At 42.2% G+C, this 22,196-nt stretch overlaps 1 protein-coding gene across 7 annotated transcripts in view; it reads right to left on the bottom strand.

The window, feature by feature from the left end:
• The window catches only part of SCN11A (sodium voltage-gated channel alpha subunit 11), a 155,457-nt gene that overhangs the window by 78,804 nt on the left and 54,457 nt on the right, over window positions 1-22,196 (bottom strand). For all 7 annotated transcript variants that reach the window (XM_082413722.1, XM_082413719.1, XM_082413723.1 and 4 more), the window contains 9 exons: window positions 20,509-20,626; window positions 19,388-19,490; window positions 16,169-16,297; window positions 14,631-14,734; window positions 10,733-10,900; window positions 9,881-9,944; window positions 2,557-2,698; window positions 1,710-1,907; window positions 604-777 (listed from right to left, as the gene is read on the bottom strand). In XM_082413722.1, the coding sequence (XP_082269848.1) occupies window positions 604-777; window positions 1,710-1,907; window positions 2,557-2,698; window positions 9,881-9,944; window positions 10,733-10,900; window positions 14,631-14,734; window positions 16,169-16,297; window positions 19,388-19,490; window positions 20,509-20,626 (1,200 nt within the window). The remainder of the gene's footprint in view (window positions 1-603; window positions 778-1,709; window positions 1,908-2,556; window positions 2,699-9,880; window positions 9,945-10,732; window positions 10,901-14,630; window positions 14,735-16,168; window positions 16,298-19,387; window positions 19,491-20,508; window positions 20,627-22,196) is intronic.

Raw genomic sequence — 22,196 nt, 5'->3', positions numbered from 1 at the left:
GAAATACAGAAAAATTATTGTTTCCTGACCCCAGAAGTCTTGAACCAATGATGGACCAAAGCTGGTGTATAAATACTCTAGTGCCCTCACTCCAGGGAGATTAAACTGGCTTAATAATGCACATTAATTGGCCACCTTCTCTTCCATGTATCACTTCTCCCCTCCCCTCTTAGTGCTTCCTAAGATCACTTCCCAAATAATCTACTTGCACTCTAACGTCTCAGGGTTGGCCTTGCAGGGAACAAACATTGCCCCTAAGACAATGCTCCTGCTCTGCTCTCCCTCAGTGATCATCATGTCGGTCATCACACTGAACAGTAACTGCCTCCTTATCAGTGTGCCTTCATCATTACTTGCCTGTGTTATATATCCCATGTATCCCCAGTGCCTACCCCAGTGCCAAATAAACACTGTCAACATTTTAAATAGACATCAGTAAATAAATGGATAATTGAATAGACACATGGATGCAGGGAAGTATGTGCAAATGGATGAATGGATAAATGACTGAGTGAATGAATGAGTCCTTTCAATTAGATTGACAACTTGACCTGTCCCCCTGAACAGTGCTAAAGTATCATCAATCCCTTGGCCAAAACTTGCCTTTTTTGAAGAATCTTTATCAGAATCTAATCCTGGAACCTGGTCTTTCCCAGACTTTCTCAAAAAGAAGGATTTTCTTTTCTTATTACCAAATAGCTTTCTCTTCTTCGGGGAAAAAGACGATGCTTCAAGGGAATTAAGTGAGCTTCTGTCAATACCCATGGCAACCAGAGCCTTAGAAAGTGAAAAAAAGCAATTAATGAACAGATCACACTCCCCACAGAACACTGTAAATGACTTCGACCTCAGTAAGCATTCTCTCCTTTCTTCTGGTAGCACTGGACCATTTTGATTGCTCATTGCCCAACTGTAATATGCTAGCTTTGTCATTGTTTATGTGGAATGCTAGCTTTGTCATTGTTTATGTGGGGAACATGTCCTGTTTGTCCACGAGACTGCAGCCCTCGAAGGCAGGGTTGATTCTTAGATATCTCTGTGTAACTAACCCTTAGCACAGTGCCCTGTATGTGCTAAGCATTCAGTAAATGTTTGTGCTTAACGTTGCAGATATCAAGCACTTAAGATGGGCTTCCTCCTGATAAATCTCTGTGGAGGATGAGAAAAAGCATAAAACATGGCCCTGCTCTGAAATCTTAGAATCGAATCTTAGAATCTTAGAGCTGAAAAAATGTAAAGATGCCAGGGAAACAATAAGAATGGCCTGTAAATATAACAAGAATTATAAGTAAGGATCATGACTGTCATCTCTACAGCCACCATGATTGATTTCCCAGACTCTCACAAGCAAAGTCCCTGGACACGAACATCTCCAGCTTCCCACAGGAAAGCCTGGAGCAGAGCCTTAATTTACATATACACACATTTTATCCTCTAGACAGCAATTTGGGATCTATCTTTGAAGGCTCAGGTTTCAGAAGGTCAAAGATCATCAAAACCAAGGGTTCCCTTCCTCAAGAGCCCTGTGCCTGGACATCTTAGTGGGAGACTGTAGCAGAGCCAGCTGCAAGGGGCTTAAAAATTCTCAGAAAAGCACCAGTTGGGAAAGCACTGAGACTAGGCCTTATACAGAAACCTTAAGTGTCAGACCCCACAGCCTCTGGGGTCCTCCCAAGCAGACCCCACTGTCTGACACCACGTGCCCCTACCTCCTTCTCCTCCTTTAACAGCTGCTGGGCTTCCTGGAACATCTTCTCCTTGGCTTCTGTCTCAGCAGCTACATTCTTGTTCTGTTCCTCATAAGCCATGGTGACAACAGCCAGGGTTAAGTTAATCAAGTAGAAAGAGCCCAGGAAGATGACCACCACAAAGAAGAAGACTGAGTAGAGCCCTGAGGTGCGCAAAGTCTGCAAGGGACACAGCACATGCTGGAGACTGAATCCTTCCTCCGCAGAGGGGTGACTTGACCTCAAGTGGAGATTACACAGTAGCAATTGGTCTCTCCCCAGCCCTGGTTGGCTCAGCTACCTGCAGCATCATCTTCTGCCTCCCCCATCACCTAAAGCTCCTGATGCCCTATCTCTCAGCAAGGAAATGCCATCTGTACATTCACACAGAAGTCATAGTGACTTTACTGTGACTTTCTCAAGGGTATTTGCATTTTTTAAATTAAAAAGGCAAGAGAGAGAGCAATGCTGCATGAAAGCTGAAGCACTAGTGGTGGAACTTGAGTCAGTGGGGAATCTGGAGAGGGGTCATATTTCTAGGAAGAGGAGTTTTTTGTACTCTTCTTCCAAATATCACATTTATAGTCTTTTTTTTTTTTTGATGTTTCTAATGGAATTTCTAAAACACAATTTAACAGTACAACTGTTAAGGATAAGAAATAGATGACAAAGGTGAAGGAGAGATGGTAGGTTATAAATAAATGATGAAGAGATAGATAAGTGATGGAAAGGGAGAGAGGAGGCAGGGAGGCAGAGGGGCAGGGAAGAGAGGGGCAGAGAGAGAGAGAGAGAGAGGTAAATAGAGAGAGAGAATGAATAAATAGATAACCTGTTGATAAAGCTTCTCCCAGGAATCTTGGGTCATAAGCCGGAACACGGCAAGAAAAGACCAGCCCAAGTTGTCAAAATTCGTGTAATTATAGTCAGGATTTTTATTGGTATGTTTGCATTCAAATTGTTCAGAACAAGCCCTAGATATTGGAAACAAAGGAACAGAGAAAGAATTACATACCCTGCAGCCCACCTCCCCTCGACACCCTGCCCAGGGCACTGATTATTCCAAGAACCATGGGCTCACACTCAAAAGTCCTAGGTGAAGAGAATATTTATAGAGTTGACCATCCTCCATCTTCCAAGCCTCCCAGTCTATATCTAAACATGGGCACTCATAGACTCTCTTCAAATGGATTGATTAGGAAGTTCATATCGGCAGTTTTTCATTGAAAAATTAAGTGCAGTGACATAGTGAACACTTTAGAGTAGAAAAAGGACATACAATGAATATGATGTCTCCCTCTCTCCCAACTCAGTCCCACTTCCTAGAGGCACTGTTAAAGTTACTTTAGTAAGTTTTCAGAAGTCCTCTATGAATATAAAAGCAGATATGTATCAATATACATTTTCTATAATATATGAATGGGAGCATTCTTTGAACACTCTCTTGTACCTTGCTTTTTTCATGGAATGGTATTGATTGGAGGTCTTTTCCACCAGCACACAAGGAAATACCTCATTTCTTTTCATGTCCTACAGTTCTGGGATTTATATAAGTGCTAAATATTTAGCTAATGCTAAATATTTAGATATCAATTGTTATCAGTCCTCTATTCTTACAAACATTTGGGTTTTACTTTAAAAACAGTAGATATCTTGCATATAGGTCTTTGTCCACATCACCAAAAACACATCATTGAGTGCATCTGTCGAATATACTATGAGTATGTACTTTCTTAATTTGTAATAAATATAGTATTTTTATCAAAGAAACACATGCATGTGGTTTAAAAAAAGTCACATGGCACCAAAAGGCTTGTAATGAAAACCATTCCATCATTCTTCATCTGTCATTTATACACCCCAAATTCAACAACTTTTAGCTCTTTTAGGTCCGTATCTCTAAATATAGTGCTTTTACTGGGAGGAGATCAAGGTGGCGGAGTAGGAGGATGCTGCGCTCACCTCCCCCAATGAATACATCAAAAATACATCTACATGAGACTTCCCTGGTGGCGCAGTGGTTAAGAATCCGCTTGCCAATGCAGGGGACATGGGTTCGAACCCTGGTCCAGGAAGATCACACATGCCGTGGAGCAACTAAGCCCATGTGCCACAACTACTGAGCCTGCACTCTAGAGCCCGTGAGCCACAACTACTGAGCCTGAGTGACACAACTACTGAAGCCTGCACGCCTAGAGCCCATGCTCCACAACAAGAGAAGCCACCAAAATGAGAAGCCCATGCACCACAACAAAGAGTAGCTCCCGCTCGCCACAACTAGAGAAAGCCCGCGCACAGCAACGAAGACCCAATGCAGCCAGAAATAAATAAATAAATAAATAAATAAATAAATAAATAAATTTATATTAAAAAAAATACATCTACATGTGGAGCAATTCTCCGTGAAAACAAACTGGACACTGGCGGTAAACTGGACACAAGACTGTAAAGAAAGATCCACACAGAGTCAGGCAGGAAGGGAGGAGAAGCAATCAGGTTGGGGCTCCCTAGTCAGGGGCACAGAAGAGAGGGATATCATGGGCTTGGAGATCCTCCCTGGGGAGTGAGGGGTTCAAATCACATATTGGGCACCCCAGCCCTGGGGTCCAACACCAGGAAGACAAGTTCCCTTAGCTGGTTTGAAAACCAGTGGGACTTACAGGAGGGCTGTAACAAACTGAGACTCTGCTCACGAAGAACATATGCCCACACTTGCTTAATCTCAGGAATAAGGTGGATGCCCGCTCTCACCACTTCTATTTAACATAACATTGGAAGTCCTAGCCACAGCAATCAGCCAAGAAAAAAAAACCAAAAGGCATCCAAATTGGAAGGGAAGAAGTAAAACTATCACTATTTGCAAATGACATGATACTATAGATAGAAAACTAAAGTCTCCATCAAAAAAACTATTTGAGCTAATAAATGCATTCAGTAAAATTTCAGGATACAAGATTAATATTCATAAATCTGTTGCTTTTTACATACTAATAATAAACTATCAGAAAGAGAAAGCAAGAAAACAATCCCATTTAAAATAACATTAAAAAGAATAAGATACCTAGGAATAAACTTAACCAAGGAGGTAAAAGACCTATACTCTGAAAACTATAAAACACTGATGAAGGAAACTGAAAATGATATAAAGAAATGGAAAGATATACTGTGTTCATGGACTGGAAGAATTAATGTTGTTAAAATGTCCATCCTACCGCAAAGCAATCTGCAGATTTAATGCAATCCCTATCAAAATAACCATGACATTTTTCATAGAACTAGAACAAATAATCCTAAAATTTATATGGAACCACAAAAGACCCTAAGAGCAAAAGCAATCTTGAGAAAAAAGAACAAAGCTGGGAATATCATGTTCCCTGACTTCAGACTACACTACAAAGCTACAGTAACCAAAACAGCATGGTATTGGCACAAAAATAGACACAGATCAATGGAATAGAATACAGAGAACAGAAATAAATTTGCATACTTATGGTCAATTAATCTACAATAAAGGAGGCAAGAATATACAATGGGAAAAGGACAGTCTCTTCAATAAATGTGGTGGGAAAATTGGACAGCTACATGGAAAAGAATGAAATTAAAACATTTCCTCAAACCATATACAAAAATAAACTCAAAACAGATTAAAGACCTAAATGTAAGACCGGAAACCATAAAACTCCTAGAAGAAAACATAGGCAGAACACTCTTTGACATAAATCATAGTGATATTTTTTTGATCTTTCTTCTAAGGCATAGGAAGCAAAAGCAAAAATAAACAAATGGACCTAATTAATCTTAAAAGGTTTTGCACAGCAAAGGAAATCACTGACAAAATGAAAAGACAACCTACTAGATGAGTGAAAATATTTGCAAATGATATGACTGATAAGGGGTTAATATCCAAAATATATAAACTGCTCACACAGCTCTATCAAAAAAACAAACAACCTGATTAAAAAATGGCAGAAGACCTGAATAGACATTTTTCAAAGAAGACATACAGATGGCTAACAGGCACATGGAAAGATGCAGAACATTTTTGTAACTGTTAGAGAAATGCAAATCAAAACCACAATGAGATACTACCTCAAACCTGTCAGAATGGCTATGATCAAAAAGTCTACAAATATCAAATGTTGGCAGGAAGATGGAGAAAAAGGAAGACTTGTACACTGTTGGTGGGAATGTAAATTAGTGCAGCCACTGTGGGAAACAATATGGGGTTCCTCAAAAAATTAAAAATAGAATTACCATATGATCCAGCAATTCCACTGCTGGGTATATAGCTGAAGAAAATGAAAACACTAATTCAAAAAGACACATGCACCCTAATGTTCATAGGAGCATTATTTACAATAGCCAAGATATGGATGCAACCTAAGTGTTCACCAACAGATGAATGGATAAAAAAGATGTGGTATAAAAAAGAATGAAATAATGTCATTTGCAGCAACATGGATGGACCTAGAGATTATCATACTAAGTGAAATAAGTCAGACAGAGAAAGACAAATATCGTATGACATCATTTATGTGGAATCTAAAAAAATGATACAAATGAACTTATTTACAAAACAGAAACAGACTCACAGACTTAGAAAACAAACTTATGACTACCAAAGGGGAAAAGGTGGGGGGGAGGGATAAGTTAGGAGGTTGGGATTAACATATACACACTACTGTACACAAAATAGATATTCAACAAGGACCTACTGTAGAGCACAGGGAACTATACTCAATACTCTTTAATAACCTATATGGGAAAAGAATCTGAAAAGGATTAGATGTATGAATATGTATAACTAAATCATTTTGCTTTACACCTGAAACTAACACAACATTGTGAATCAACTATACTCCTATATAAAAAATTAAAAAGATGTGGTGTATATATATACAATGGAATATTACTCAGCCATAAAAAAAGAATGAAATTTTGCCATTTGCAACAATGTGGATGGACCTGGAGGGTGCTACACTTAGCGAAATAAGTCAAACAGAGAAAGGCGTATACTGAATGTTATCACTTATGCATGGAATCTAAAAAATGAAACGAATGAATATAACCAAACAGAAACAGAATTAAATATAGAGAGAATAAACTAGTGGTTTCCAGTAGGGAAGGGGGGATGGGAAAAATAGAGGTAGGGGATTAAGAGATACAAACTACTATGTATAAAATAAATAGGCTATAAGGATATATTACACAGCACAGGAATATAGCCAATATTTTACAGTAACTTTAAATAGAGTACAATTTATGAAAATACTGAATCACCATATTGTACACCTGAAACTAATATGATATTGAAATTCAACTATACTATAATTTTTTAAAATGCTTATACTGATATTTGATTTATCAGTTTTAGTCTTCATTGACTAGCTTTCTGCTGTGGTAGATAAGGCTTTTCCAACATCCCACCCCACTTCACCACTACTTATATCACTCTTCGTGGAAAATATCATGGCCTGTGTCATTGGGTCTCCTGGGTCAGATACATTTTTTCTTGGCTCTTTGTGTTGCTCTTTCTAAGTTTTACTCCCTCATTTTTCTGGACCAAACCTCAAGTAGCTTTTTAGGAAGACTGGGTGATCTTTGCACATATGGGTATATCTTTACTCTGCCTTCACAGTGGAGTTACAGTTTGACCAGAAATAGAATTTAGGGTTGAAAATAGTTTTTCTTCAGAAACATAAAATCACTGCTCAGCTATTATCTCTATGTTGTTGTTGAGGATTCTGATACTGTTCCTTTGTGGGTAACCTTTTTCTCTTTGGTTTTCAGATCTTTTTCCCCAAAGGTTCTTAAATGCCATGATAATGCACCTGACATGGTCCTTTTTCATTCATTGTGTTGGCTACTTTATGGGCCACTGAGGGATTTGCATCTTTAATCCCAGGGAAATTCTCTGTATTATCTTTGCTAATTTCCTCCCTTTTGCTTTTTCTGTGCTCTATTTCTGGAATTCCTACTTAGTCAAAAGCTGAAACTTCTGGATTGATATTTATTCTCATATTTTCTGTCTCTTTTGTTGCTTTATCTTTTAATTCTATATTGATTTTTTCTATTCTCCCCTTTGTGCTTCTCACCACTATCCTACACGTGCATTTGCACACACATATACATGCCACACCCCTCCTCAATCCACAAGTCTTGTTCTTTCTGTCTCCTAAATGTCTTTGGAATTCATCCATCCATTTCTCTTCATCTCCACTGAACAGCTTCGTGACTCTCATCTGTATTAACACAGCCTCCTAAGTGGCTGCCTCATCTACTCTATCCACCCATTCTCCATGTAGCAGACATAAGTGAGTTTTAAAAGTATCTAATCTGATCAGGTCTTGTTTCCTTTGTGATTGAGGTCAAAATCCTCAGCAGTGATGGCCTACCAGGTCCTGCATGGTTGGCTCCTGTCTCCTGCCCCTCTGCCTAACAAGCTGCGGGGCTTCTTACTATCCCCACATGTCCTCATGTCCTGAGGCTTTCATTCTTGCTATTTGTACCGTCAGGAATCGTTTGCTCTATCTCCTCATCCACCAGAACTTCCCACTCATGCTTCAGATCCATGTTGTAGTCACCACTCAGTCAGTCCTCAGAGGAGGCAGTGAGTAAAGGTTGAAAACCAGGCCTGGGCCCTGAACACAGGCCTGTCTGGGAAGGTGACCTCAGCTCTGCCATCTCCTTGGAAACTACCACGTTATGATCAGTGTCGAAGGTCATGTACTAGGAGTTCGCTTACTGTAAAACTCCTGAGCTTTGAGACTATACCTAGACTGAGAGAGTTGTGACTGGCACACAGTTGGAAACCAAGGCTTCTGCATCTGTATGTTTAGATGGCCCACCCCACCTTGGATTTTGCTTATAGTAACCATACCTGCCCTGCATGGGTGATGGATCAAAGAAGCACTGTTGTGACAGCTGTTGGGCTCCTCATTGAATGAAAACACTGTGGGCGCAGTATGTCCTGCCGAGGATCATTCTAGAGAGCTCAATAAACCTTGTGTTAAAACCTAGTAAGTCTGTGAGTTTGACCTAATCAGAACCTGTGACCACCACGAGAAGACTTCCTTAATTTTACAGGCAGGGTTACATCTCTGTTATCTCTCTCAGTATCTACAGGTCTCTCTTATAACATTCATCACACTTTCAAGAATTTACTGTACATCTCTCTTGCCTGAAAGATGTCAATTTCAAGAGGGCAGCACTCCTTTGTTTGTACTTGGATTCCTAGGGCCTAACACAGAGCTTGGCACACTGTTGGCCCTTGATACCTATTTGTTATTGAGAGATGAATGTAGTCTATTTCATCAAAGTGCCTAGCATATTATCTTAATTTGAAATACACTCAATAAACCTTCACTGAATGAATCTCTCACCACAGAGAGTACTAATATCCTGGAAGAAGGAACAGTATCCCCAAAGGGTCAGAGGGCTACTAGCTGTTGAAGTGAATGTGTATGAACACACATACAACAGTGTGTGCAACTAGAGGCAGTGGGGGTCACAGATCAACAAACAGAAGACATGTGCTGAGATGTCTTCCATCAGGGCCATGTCATTGAACAGGAAATAGGTCTAGATGGGGCTTTCAGTCACAACATCCTTTCTTACCTTTGATAGTCTTGAATATCCGCTCCATAATGTCAAAATATCCCTATGTTTTCAGTAGGTTTCTCATCAGATACAAATTCAATATAATTTGGGAGAGAGAACTGCTCTAAACACTTGGAAATAATTTTTACTTTAGTAATGCACATCTAAACTTGCTTAGAGGGACTTCCCTGGTGGCACAGTGGATAAGACTCTGCGCTCCCAGTGCAGGGGTCTCGGGTTCATTCTCTGGTCGGGGAACCAGATCCCACATGCATGACACAACTAAGATTTCACACGCCACAACTAAGGAGCCGACGTGCTGCAACTAACGAGCTGGAGAGCCGCAACTAAGGAGCCCGCCTGCTGCAACTAAGACCCAGCACAACCAAATAAATAAATTAATATTTTAAAAAGCCAAAATAAAATAAAATAAACTTGCTTAGACACATGAAATAGTAGTGTTAGAGAACTACCACCACTGCTTCTACAAGTCATTAGATAAAGACTGTCTGCCACATCACTTCAAAAAGATAGAATGAAGAGTATAAACATCTTACCCGCTCTCCATCCATGTGCCACATATTCTGAATTCAGTGGAATCTTTCTTTTCAAAGCAATAGTCTGAGAAGGAAATAATTATAAATTCAGGTTTGAAAAAACAACATTGAAAGGAAAACGAATAGCAAATATGCCAGATTATGCTTGAAACAGATGGTTCAGAATCCTCCAAAATGATCAAAGTGATCAAAGTGATCTCGATGAAATGATCCAGAGAGGAACTAGAGCCTAAGCTCTCAGGAAGATGCAAGAGAAAAAGAGGGAAAAGGAGAAGGAAGGAGAAATAAGAGGAGGAAGCAGTAACACCACCACCACTTTGCCTCTCAGTACATAGAACTGAACAAGCGACCACCCCTAGGAGAAGCTGGACACAGGGTCAGCCCATGAGAAGCTCATAAACCAAGACAGTCATGGAGAAAGTGTGGCCACATAAAATTCAGGACACATGAAATTGATATAGGGTTGACCTCAGAGTGGAGAGGGTGCAACATAAAAGGAGCAATATCATTGAAGAAAATACTTGGGTGGGGGGAGGCATTGTGGGAAGTTGCTGGTCTCCTTTGGCCAAAGCCAGGCACTCTGAAGACTTCTGCAAAACGTGACAAGGAAGTGGGCAGAGATGGAAGATGACACCACTCCTATAGACGTGGCTTCAGGATTTTCCTTCTTCATGGAAACCCAAAGAATGAGGCAGTTCTCTAAGAAATGCATCTGCCCACTTGAGAACCCTAGAGGGACAAGTCATCCCTTGATCCTAAGACACTCTGTAATGCAGATCAGTAGACAGTATGAGTGGGGATAAATAAAAGTTAACCATGCACAAACCAAGGAGTGAAAGGTGGGGTGTTTACCTTTATAGTCAGAGTCACAGTCTTTCCTCACACATTTCTGGTTCAGATTTCCCATGAAGAGCTGCTGACCTACCAGGGCGAAGATGCTGAGGCAAAAGAGAGTCAGGATCATCACATCGACAAGCCTCTTCACAGAGCGCAGCAAGGCCCCAACAATGACCTTCAGACCTGAGGAAGAGGACAGATGTGGGGAGAAGCCCCCCACTCACACACACACACCAGACACAGGCAAGGAACAGAGAGGGAGCAACAAGGCCTCGAAAGTTGTCTGATTGCAGGCTGGTATCAGAAACTGGCCTGACCTAGGATTCTGAGGCCATAACTCTGTGTCTTAGAAGCTATGGGTCATCAGAGTGGTCCACTGGTCTAGGACTCGGCCTCTTTATCCTACTCTACAGATGCCACAGGGTTGCTCTGAAGGGCAAGTGAGAAGACTTTGAGCAGAAACATGCCACAGAGACACAAGACATAACCTGATGACAGTTGTGCAGGCACCTCCACGGCTGGGGGTCACAGGCAGCATTAAGGCCAAAGTGAGGCCTCCTGAGAGAAGGAGCAGAGCTGTATTTAACATTTGGTAGCTACTACCTACTATAAGGTACACGAGGTGCCATGAGATATAGCTAAATTGGGGGGTCAGGGAGCTGGAAGAAGGAGCTTTGTCTGGACCCAAATAATAAGGATGTCTTAGGAAAAGAAACTCAGATTACTACTTATAATAAGGGTTTTTAAAAATTCATTCAAGAAATATATTTACCAAGCACCTACTATGTCCATGGTACACTGTCAGGCTGCCAAAGTTACAAAATAAAAAGGACATAGTCCTGTAGTCTGTCGGCAAATGTTTAAAATCAGCTCTTTGCGGGGAGGGGAGGAGACAGAGAAAGTCTTCATTTGCAGCATTTACAGATGTCCTTGTTTGCTGAATTCTGGAGTGTAGATCCCTCTTCTCCCTCCATACACCCCTCTCCCACAGCTGCTTTCAAGCTACCAACATGACGTTCCTGGATGCAGAGTTGGAAAAGGATGTGCACAGTCTGCTGGGGAGTCGGAACAAGTCAGTCCCAGCACAACACTGAGTCACAGGCTCTGCTCTCAACACAGCTGGAGCGATAAACCAGCAGATGGCATCTGTAATGTGTGGGATGACACTAAGTGACAAAGTTTCAGTTGATCAGCATAAACCATGAATGGTAGACTTGAGAACACAAAGCAGCATCTGACGGGAGGCCAAGCCCACAGCAGATGACCTTCCACCAAGGGTGATGCCACATGAGGAGGAGACTTCAGGCCAAGCTGGGACATCCGCTGGATTCACCAGTGCACTCATGTTCATGCCAAGATCACGCTTCCCCTGCATGGTCGGGCCACCAAACACGAAAATACTCTAACCTCATCTACGCCTGATTTTTCATCTGTAACAAGAGGCTCGAGTCTTCTCCAAAGCAAGATGATTTGGATGAAAGATAGCTGTGATTCCTGAATTATTTTTACATAGTCCCGTAAAAGATTGTATCTCATACTCTTCCTTCCAAAAAGCATCCAGGGATCTCATGTGTTTCATGAGTCAAAATGGAGAGTATGTTCACCTGCTTAGAGACGAGGAAGGGAACACAAAAGCTGCTAAGTGTCTCCCTGAATGTATATTTTACCCACGCGAAATACAAGGGACTCAGCTCAGGCAGAAAGCCCCCAAATCCACCTGGGAAACGAAGGTCCACCTTGCAAAAGAGGAAGAGAAAGAGTGACATGTTCTACATAAAGTGTCCTCTGACTGCCAGTTGCTTTATCACTATGCAGTTGTTCTTCTGGAGTTTCCAAAAATAACCCACTGCCTCTGTATGAAAAAGATCCAAATTGCCTGGAGTTTTGATAGAAGAGACTAGAAGAAGAAGGGAAGAAGAAGGGGGGAAGGAAAGAGTCCAGAGAGAGAATATTTTTTAATAAAGTTTTTTTTGTAAAGGAAAGAGAGGAAAGGGGAAGGAGAAGAGAAGACTGTGCCATAATAAACTCATTTTTGATAAACTGGAATTCATATTTACAACCCCGTCCTTGGCTTCATCCTGATCCACAGAGCTCCTTCCTTGCCTGGCTTCCAAGAGACCACTTTTGCTCTCTTTCCTCCTTTACTGGTGGCTCTTGCTCATCTCCTTTGCTGGTTTCTCTTCTCTCCCTTCCCCTTTAAGGTCTCAGTGCCTGGGACTCAGTCCTTTGTCCTCTTCTACTTTCCATCTATGCTCATTTTCTTGGTAATCTCATCAGATTCCATGGCTCTAAATAACATCTATAGGCTCATAATCTCCAAAATGATATCTGCAGCCCTGGAACTCCAGCCTCATATATCTAATTGCCTACTTGGTACTTTGATTTGGATGTCTCACAGCCATCTCAAACAGAACACATGCAAAGCTGATTCCTAATCTGACCCCCAAGGCCTGCTTCCCTCACAGCCTTCCTTTTCTCATTCAGTGATGATTCCATCTTTCCAGTCACTCAGACAAAAAACCTTGACTCATCCTTTACTCTTCTTTTGCTCATATCATGTATACAATCAACCTGTCAAGAAGTCCTCTTGTTTCTACCTTCAAATTTATACAGAATCTGACCACCATTCACCAACTCCTCTTCCACCGCCTGATCTGAGAGCACCACCACCTCTTGCTTGGATTATGGCAGTGGCCCCCTGTGTCAGTCTGGGCCCTCTGAGAAGCAGACACTTTGAGACCGGATTGCAAGAGATTTCTTGGGGAAATGCTTGTGAGGAGTAATCTGGAGGGAGGGAGTGGAGGGACAGAGAGAGCCTCAGACTGTGGCACAGGGCTGACACCTGGGAAAGGAGAGCAGGAAGGAAGCAGGATAGACAGGAAGTGCCTCAGACTGCAGTGCTGCTGTGAGACAGTCTCACCCTGGTTGCTGAGGAGCCCCTGAGCCAAAGTCCCCCATAGAGGAGTCCCAAACCCTTCGGGGTGGGCCTGCACTAGCGGCCCCCACATGCAGGGAAAGCGTGATCTTGGCATGAACATGAATGCAGTGGTGAATCCAGAGAGGGGCCAGCTGGGACCATTAGTCAACTGCACTCCCTGCAGCAGGAGATCTGAGCAGCACATTTCCATGGTGACCAACATGCCTCCTATCTGGTCTTCCTGCTTCTACCTTTGCTCCCGCACATTCTGTTCCCCACACAACAGCCAGAGTAATCCTTTTAAAGCCTGGGTCAGGTCATGACTCCTCTGCTCAAAGCCCCTGCATGGCTCCCATTTCTCTCAGAGCAAAGCCCAAGTCTTCCCGGTACTTAGGTGCCTCCCCTTCACCTCTGTGGTCCCTCCTCCACCACCTGGCCCCTCATTCTGTCTGCTCCAGCCCCACCCACGTCTTTTATAGTCCTCGGTCTGTGGACTGGCTGCTTCCTATGCTCAGAATACTCTTTCCCATATATCTGCTTGTGAAACTCCCTCACCATCTTCAAATCTGCTCACATCTCACCTTCTCAATGACACCTATCCTGTCCACCCCACTAAAAATTGCAACCTGCTTCCCTCACCCCCCGTGACTTCCAAGAGCCACCACATTGCCTACTTTTCCATTTTATTTCTCCATGGCATATGTCACTTTCCAGCACACTATATAGTTTACTTATTTATTATAGTTACTGCTTAAGTCTGTCTCCCAACTCCCCACCTAGAATGTAAACTCCATGAAGGCAGGGACCTTTGTCTGTTTGCTCATTGGTACATCCCAAGCAGCTAGCACAGTGGATATTAGGTGCTCAATATATATTTGTTGAATGATCAAATAAATGAATAAAGCAGAGTTTGTTAGTTTGTGGTTTACATGACATAGAGAAATTTTAACTATTCTCTTCTGCTAAGAGCCAGTGTTGAAAGTTAGAGTGACTTACCTGAAATTACTGAAATTGCTTTCAAAGCTCTGAACACTCGGAAGGTACGCAGGGATGACAGACTGATGCTGCTGCCCTTGATATATGGTGAATATGATACAAACCTACAAGACAAAGCACAAGGAAAGTCCAGGCTTGTTCAGGCATGCGTCTGCCCTGCACATCTCCACAAAGGTCACAAGTAAGCACAGCCTGAGGTGTGTGTCCACCAGAATGAAATCTGCAACCTCCCCTTCCAATCCCACCTTCATGTCAGGACCTGGCAATACCACTGTCTATTGCTATGGACCCTATGGACCACAGATTGCACAGGAGGCTGCTCTCAGCTAATCTTTCCACTTGGACATAGATGAGGATTCCTTGAAATAGTCACTGCAGTTGTGGCTACATCCATGGATAACAGAAATCAACTTAAACATTTATTGACTTGCTACCAAGTTCCAGGCCCCAGTACACTTCCCTAAGGTCTCACCATGTGGCCAAGCCCAGAAGGAACCTAGGCGGTCTGGTTCCAGAGCCCACATACTACACCATCTCTCAATAACCAGGAGCACCTGACCATTTACCTTCAAATGTAAAACTCTGAAATTAATAGTAACTACCTCAAAGGGCTTTCGTGAATATTAGATAGAAAAATATATGCAAAGTGCTTAAGACAATGGCTGGCACAAATTAAATAAGGTTGGGTTTATTATTATTGTGCTGGCAATAGGCCATTGCTCCTCTTGCTTTTTATTTTGCTGACTCATGAATTTGGAATCTCATCATTCGATGCCAAATTGATGTCCTCTCCTTCAGGAAGAACTTCAGCTCTCACCTCATGCCGTATACAATAACTAACTCAAACTTAATGGACCACAAACTTAATTAAACATAAGAGCCAAAACAATAACACTTCTAGGAGAAAACATGAGAGAAACTCTTTGTGACCTTTCAGTAGACAAAGATGTTCTAGACCCCTTTATTCCTCCTCCATGCTCTAACAGCTGGAATCATGCACAGCTCCTATGCTAGCACTCACTGTAGCAGGTTATAATGGTCATTAAATGCCTCACTTCCCCTCTGACCTGCGAGCTCCAACAGGGTGAGAACCATGCATGATATATTTGTTTTCATTATCACAAGCCCTATATCTGGCACAGAGACTGGCCCCATAACAGGTCAGTGTTTGGTGAATAAATGGCTGAAAAAGTAAGACCATGAGTGTTGGCCTAGAAATGGATTTGTGGGGAATTCCCTGGAGGTCCAATGGTTAGCACTTGGTGCTTTCATGGCCATGAACCTGGGTTCAATCCCTGATTGGGGAACTAAGATCCCACAAGCCTCGAGGTGCGGCCAGAAATGGATTTGTGTGTGTGAAGGCCTCTGGTCAGTTGGCTACATGGTGCAGTTCAGTGTCAACCAACACTGCACTCAGAGTTCTAGGCTTTACTTGGCTGCACTCAGCCAGTCATGTGGATCTACACAGGGCCCTGCTGGAAGCCAAGGGGCTTCTTTCCCACCCCTAGGCTCTTTGGTAAAAATCTCAACATTCTTACGCTGTTGCAATGACAATGGAGTCCAGCCAGTTCCACGGATCTCGAAGGAAAGAAAACTCATCCAGAATAAAACCTCTTGCCAATATTTTAACTAATGCTTCAAATATATAAATCCCAGTGAAGACATACCTACAAAGCAAATCATTCAGAACAAGAAGAAATATGATAAGCTATGTGAAAAACAGAGAGTCCATCTGTCTGATCTGACCTTCGTGAGGTCTGATTCCATTTTAATGTGACATTTAACATTCTTGTCTTAGCAAATCAAAGTTCAGAAAGGTAAGGTCCTCAAGCAAGTTCTGGTATTTGGGATTTGTGAGAAAGAGGCCCATGGATAAAGTTGTAAAGCTGCTTTTAAACACCTAGCTTCACAGCCATATTCTTGAGAGAAGCTTCAGCCAACATGGACAGTCTTTTCAACAAATGGTGTTGGGAAAGCACAATATCCACATGCAAAAGAATGAAGCTGGACCCTTACCTTATACCATGTACAAAAATTAATTCAAAATGGATTAGAGCTAAATGTAAGACCTGAAACTAGGGACTTCCCTGGTGGTGCAGTGGTTAAGAATCAGCCTGCCAATGCAGGGGACACCAGTTCGAGCCCTGGTCCGGGAAGATCCCACATGCCACAGAGCAACTAAGCCCATGCGCCACAACCAATGAGCCTGCACTCTAGAGTCAGCGAGCCACAACTACTGACCCCACATGCCACAACTACTGAAGCCCACGTGCCTAGAGCCCCTGCTCAACAACAAGAGAAGCCACTGCAATGAGAGGCCGTGCATCGCAACGAAGAGTAGCCCCCGTTTGCTGCAACTAGAGAAAGCCCGCGCACAGCAACGAAGACCCAACGCAGCCATAAGTAAATTAATTAATTAATCAATTAATTAAAATGTTGTGAATATTAAAAAAAGACCTGAAACTATAAGACTCCTAGAAGAAAATATCTGCAAATCATATATCTGATGAGGTTAATATTTGGAATATATGAAGAACTCCTACAAACTCAACAATAAAAAATTAAATAATCCACTTAAAAATGGCCAAATGACTTGAATAGACATTTTTCCAAAGATTACATACAAATTGCCAACAAGCATATGAAAAGACATATGAAAAGATGTTCAATATCACTAATCATCAGAGAAATGCAAATCAAAACCACAATGAGCTATCACCTCGTACTCATTAGGCTGGCTACTTTTTAAGAAAAGCAGAAAATAACAAGTGTTGGTGAGGATGTGGCAAGATTAAAACCCTTGTGCACTAGTGGTGGGATTGTAAAATGGTGCAACCACCATGGAAAAAAATATGGAGATTCTTCAAAAGATTAAAAATAGAATTACCATATGATCCAGCAATCCCACTTCTGGGTACATATACAAAAGAACTGAAAGCAGAGTCTTGAAGAGATATTTGCACAGCCATGTTCATAGCAGCACTATTCACAATAGCCAAGATGTAGAAGCAACCCAAATGTCCATTGACAGATGAATAGATTAATAAAATGTGGTATATACATGCAATGGAATATTATTGAGCCTAGGAAAGGAAAGAAATCCTGTCACATGTGACAACATGGGTAAGCCTTGAGGTCATATACTAAGGGAAATAAACTAGTTTAAAAAGACAAATATGGTATGATTCCACTTACAGGAAGCAACTAGAGTAATCAAATACACAGAGACATAAAGTATAATGGTGGTTTCCAGGGGAGTGGAGGGGAGGGCAGAATGGGGAGTTATTGTTTAATGAGTACAGAGTTTCAGTTTTGCAAGTTGTGGAGATGGAGAGTGGTAATGGTTGCACGTCTGTGCGAATGTACTTAATACCACTGAGCTGTACACCTAAAAGTGATTAAGATGGCAAATGTGATGTAATGTATATTTTATCACAATTTTTTAAAAAACTATTTCCATTTTATTCCTTTAGTCCTTCATCATGTTCTGTCTTCTAATTTATTTCCCTTCTTCCCCTTCCTCCTCCTCCAAAAGACAATACTCTAACTCTCTTGTTATAATCCCAATAAAAATATGCTTGGTTGGCGCGCACACGCACACGCACGCATGCACACACACACACACACACACATGCTGGTCCCACATCTGGGACAGAAACAATCATTTCGAACAATCTGCTGGTTCAGAGTAAAAGAAGTGGACCTTTTCTGGTAGAATGTCCAACCATTGTTAGCCCTCAAAGCTAAAGAACTAAGGTCTTGGGAACTCGAAGAATCCCAAAGCAGCTAAGTCCAAGAGCAGAAATGGTCATGAGGCTGCCTTGGGCAAGAGCTACTTCTGCTTCAGCTTTTTTCTAAACTGCTCACCTTTTAGGTGACAAATAAACACAGAAGATTAATTAATGTCTGCCCTGAAATGCCATCTTTTAAACTCAGGTATAATTTATAAAATTATAGGTATTTTGAAAAAAGGCTGTAATTACAGATGTGTGGGGTTCTGCAAGTCTTCATCTAGATCTCAAGCAAATGAGACAGCCACCTCTGACTGTTATTTCTGCCTAGCCATTTAGCCTTCCACCTCCCACCCTGCCATTCTCTCTTTTCCAGCAGAAGCCTGCCAGTGGTGGGACATGTGGACCAAAATGACATCTGCTGTGGAGTACAGCCATGCCCACCAGCTGGAAGCAGGGCTTGAGATCTCCATGATAGGGAGACCTCAACCCACCACGCAAATCAGGCCCTCTGGGGTGTGTCACTATCAGTTGAACCATAGTTAGGATGTCCAGTCAGGGCCATGGTTGTCTAGCTAGTAAACCCATTTCTAAGACTCTATTCTAAGAAAATAATGATTTTTTAAAGTAGCTTTATACCAAAAGATGCTTGTTGCAATGCTATTTATAGTAGTAAAATACGAGAGTAGTTAAGTAAATTATGGTATAGTCACCTGATGAAATATTGTATAGGCATCAAAATGGGCTCCTGTTAAGCCTACATAAGGACAAAGAAGACCACTTAAAACTAGACATAAAATTTGTATGTGTGCTGTTTATTACAAATGTAAGTTTAAAAGACCTTTAAAGACAATTGTAAGTGGACATATACAAAAATGAAACTGACTCTGCCAGCATTTGTATTGGGGATCTGGGATTATGGGTGACTTTTTCTTCTCTCCATAGCTAAAATCTGAGGTAATCATAATTCTTTTAGGTTTATTTGCTTAAAAAAATAGGACAAATGCGTGCAGGACAAACACTTACTCAGCACTCTCAGTATCTATGTTAATGCTGTCCTTCCCACGAGTCATGGCCATGAACACGCAGTTGATGATGACGGTGCAGATGATGAACATGCTGAACAATGTGACCAGGGCCGTTAAGGCAGCTACACTGCAGGATGGCATGTGTCATTAGTTATTGTAGTTGAGGCTGCGGGGGTCCCTGCAGGGCCCCTTTTCTGCAGGAGCATCTGTCCTCTAACTGTGAGCGTTGGCTGAGAACAACCCACAGCTGTCCCCTCCCTTGAAGAACTGTCCTCAGCCTGAATGGCAGCCTCCTCACCTTAGAGGGCTACACTCCCTTTCCACATGTCTGACCGACAGATTTACAAAAACCCGACCTCTGGCTTTCAGGCGGGGCAGCTCTGTGATAGATTCATGCTCTGGAGATCCCCGTGGCTCCGGCTGATGCCTGATGTGGGCTCAGCTGAGACCCTGTCCTTGCTTGGCTCCTCCTTTTGCTCCATGCTGTTTCCCTTTTTCCTTTTCCAGAGAGCACTCCCCCACTAAATCACTTAAATAAGAATCCCATCTCAGGCTCTGCTTCTAGGGAACCCAACTTAAATAGATATTCCTTCCCGTTTTCCTGAGTACTTCCGTCTACCAACCCACGTCTTTTTCACACCCCCGTTCCCCCCATCTAAAACTGCCTGGTGTCTCCTCACCCCCTGAAAATCTGGACTTTTAACACTAGAAAGTGTTTCTAAAAAAGCTTTAAACACTGTAGTTCTAGCACAACTCACTTATCAGCTAAACACAGTGCACAGGTTGCCAGTTTACCCTTTATTTGGGTCTCAACTTAGATGTTCCTTTCTTCAGGAGGCCATTCTTGATGCCTCCAAAGCACAACAGAGCCTCTCCACACTCCCACTTCCAGACTGCCCATCTCACTAAGAAATTGCCTGCCTTTTGACCTGTCTCCTCTGAGGCCACAGGATCCCAGACAGGTGCCAGTCCCAGCACAGCCCTGCCATACAGCAGGGCCACTCACCCAGTATTTGTTAAAAGAATGAGCTATTTCCACTCAACAAACATGTGAACCCCTAGGGCTTGTGCACACTTCACATGACCTGGACTTGGTAAAAGAAGCAACAAAAGGATATGAATGGACTGAAATTCTAATGGCTAAACTTCTGATTGAATTGAAAGGCCCAAAAATGAACAAGGCACGTTTGGCACTGAAGCGGTAGATTGTTCTCTTTTTGTTCAACACCATAAATGTCTGCAAAAAAAACCAAACACAATAGAATTACATGCAGTGACCAAACAATATTTATCATGAGTTCATTCAGAGAAAATTCGGTGGAACCACAGGTTGAGGCATGGCTTGTCTTATTATGGTGACTGTAGCTTCTGATTGGAGACCTGTCTTCTGAAGCCAGAGGTACTTTCTGACCAGCCTACACTGTCACTCTGGAAGCCAAGAGATCTCCCCATGTGGCTTGGGTCTCACTCAGAGTCCCAAGACTCTGATCTATTGAAAGTCAGCCCTCACTCCCAAAATAACTGTTGAGCTGTGGACTGTTCACCCAGTGAAATACTCTGGAAGCCCCAGAAATGGAGCGCATGGGCCCTGCAAATAAAGAAAAAAGGGGTGAAGAGTAATAACTGGGTCAAACAAAACCCTCTGTATTTTACTCCATGGTATATATTTATGGAGACAAGAACTAGAAGAGAACTTGAAGAGACAGAAATAGAATTGAGCATTCACACTCGGCAGATTATTTTAAATTATTTTGATTACTAATGAAAACTTTGTTGGCACAACATTGTAAATCCACTATACTTCAATAAAAGATAAAATTAAATAAAAAAAAAACTTTGTAATGAATCTTAGAATAGTCAGGTACCTAGAGAGTTTATATTGTTATGCCTGAGCTGTCTTACATGAAATAGTCTGCCACTCACTTCTAACCTTGAGGATTTTCAATAAAAAATCATCACAGTTCCCAGACTTGCTCTCCCATTCACCCCCACTCCCTGGACAAAGGCAAATCTGCCTGAGGTTCTCGACTGGCAGGGGAGGCCCTACAGAAGGCAATGGAAATGTGTGTGGGTGTTTTTGGTTATCTGTCACAATCACTGGAGGCTCTATTGGCCTGTAGTGGGTACGTCCTGGGATGCCAAATCCAGGACAGACACACCAAATGGTGCACTGTTCAGTTGGGCCCCACTGAAAAACACCAAACCTGCACCCGTTTCCTCCTTGCATGTCTTCCTGGGCTCTGGGCCTGAAGCTGTACCTGGACAACAACCAATGACTCACAGGCTTCTAACATCAACCCTCAGACCTCCCCCTTTCCATTTAACTGTCATCTGGCTGTCCCTTTATGTGTCCTGAAGGCTGTTATAAAAGCCTTCATAGAACTAGGGTCATTCCTGTCTCCTGTGTCATTGCTCCTTTCAGATTTGCAGAAAAGTACTACTTGACATGTAATCCAGCATATTCTCAAACAGGAAAGACAGGTCTTGTCACCCAGGCCCAGAAACAGTGGGGTAGCTGCCGCCTTGGTTGAGATACCAGAATTTCAGCCACTGCCAAACATCAACTTCCTTCACTGAGTTGCTGGAACTTACTTGTCTGCTGGCCATCTGGCTGCAGGGAAAATGTGGACTAGGATATTTTCTGTTTCCTCCATAACAAAATGAAATGGGCCACAGGGTTCTTTAAAAGCTATGAGCCCAGGGGTCTAAGACTCACTTTGGGGATTCTGTGCCCTTTCTTTGGACAGAAAGACGATTTTAGGGCAGAGAGCAAACCTCTTCCTAAGGTGGGTCACCCAGATTAATAG

This window comes from Balaenoptera physalus, assembly GCF_965194825.1.
Source record: "Balaenoptera physalus genome assembly, chromosome: 11".
NCBI lineage: Eukaryota > Metazoa > Chordata > Mammalia > Artiodactyla > Balaenopteridae > Balaenoptera > Balaenoptera physalus.
Note: the sequence above shows the minus strand (reverse complement) of the source record. Positions and strands in the feature narration are given on the sequence as shown.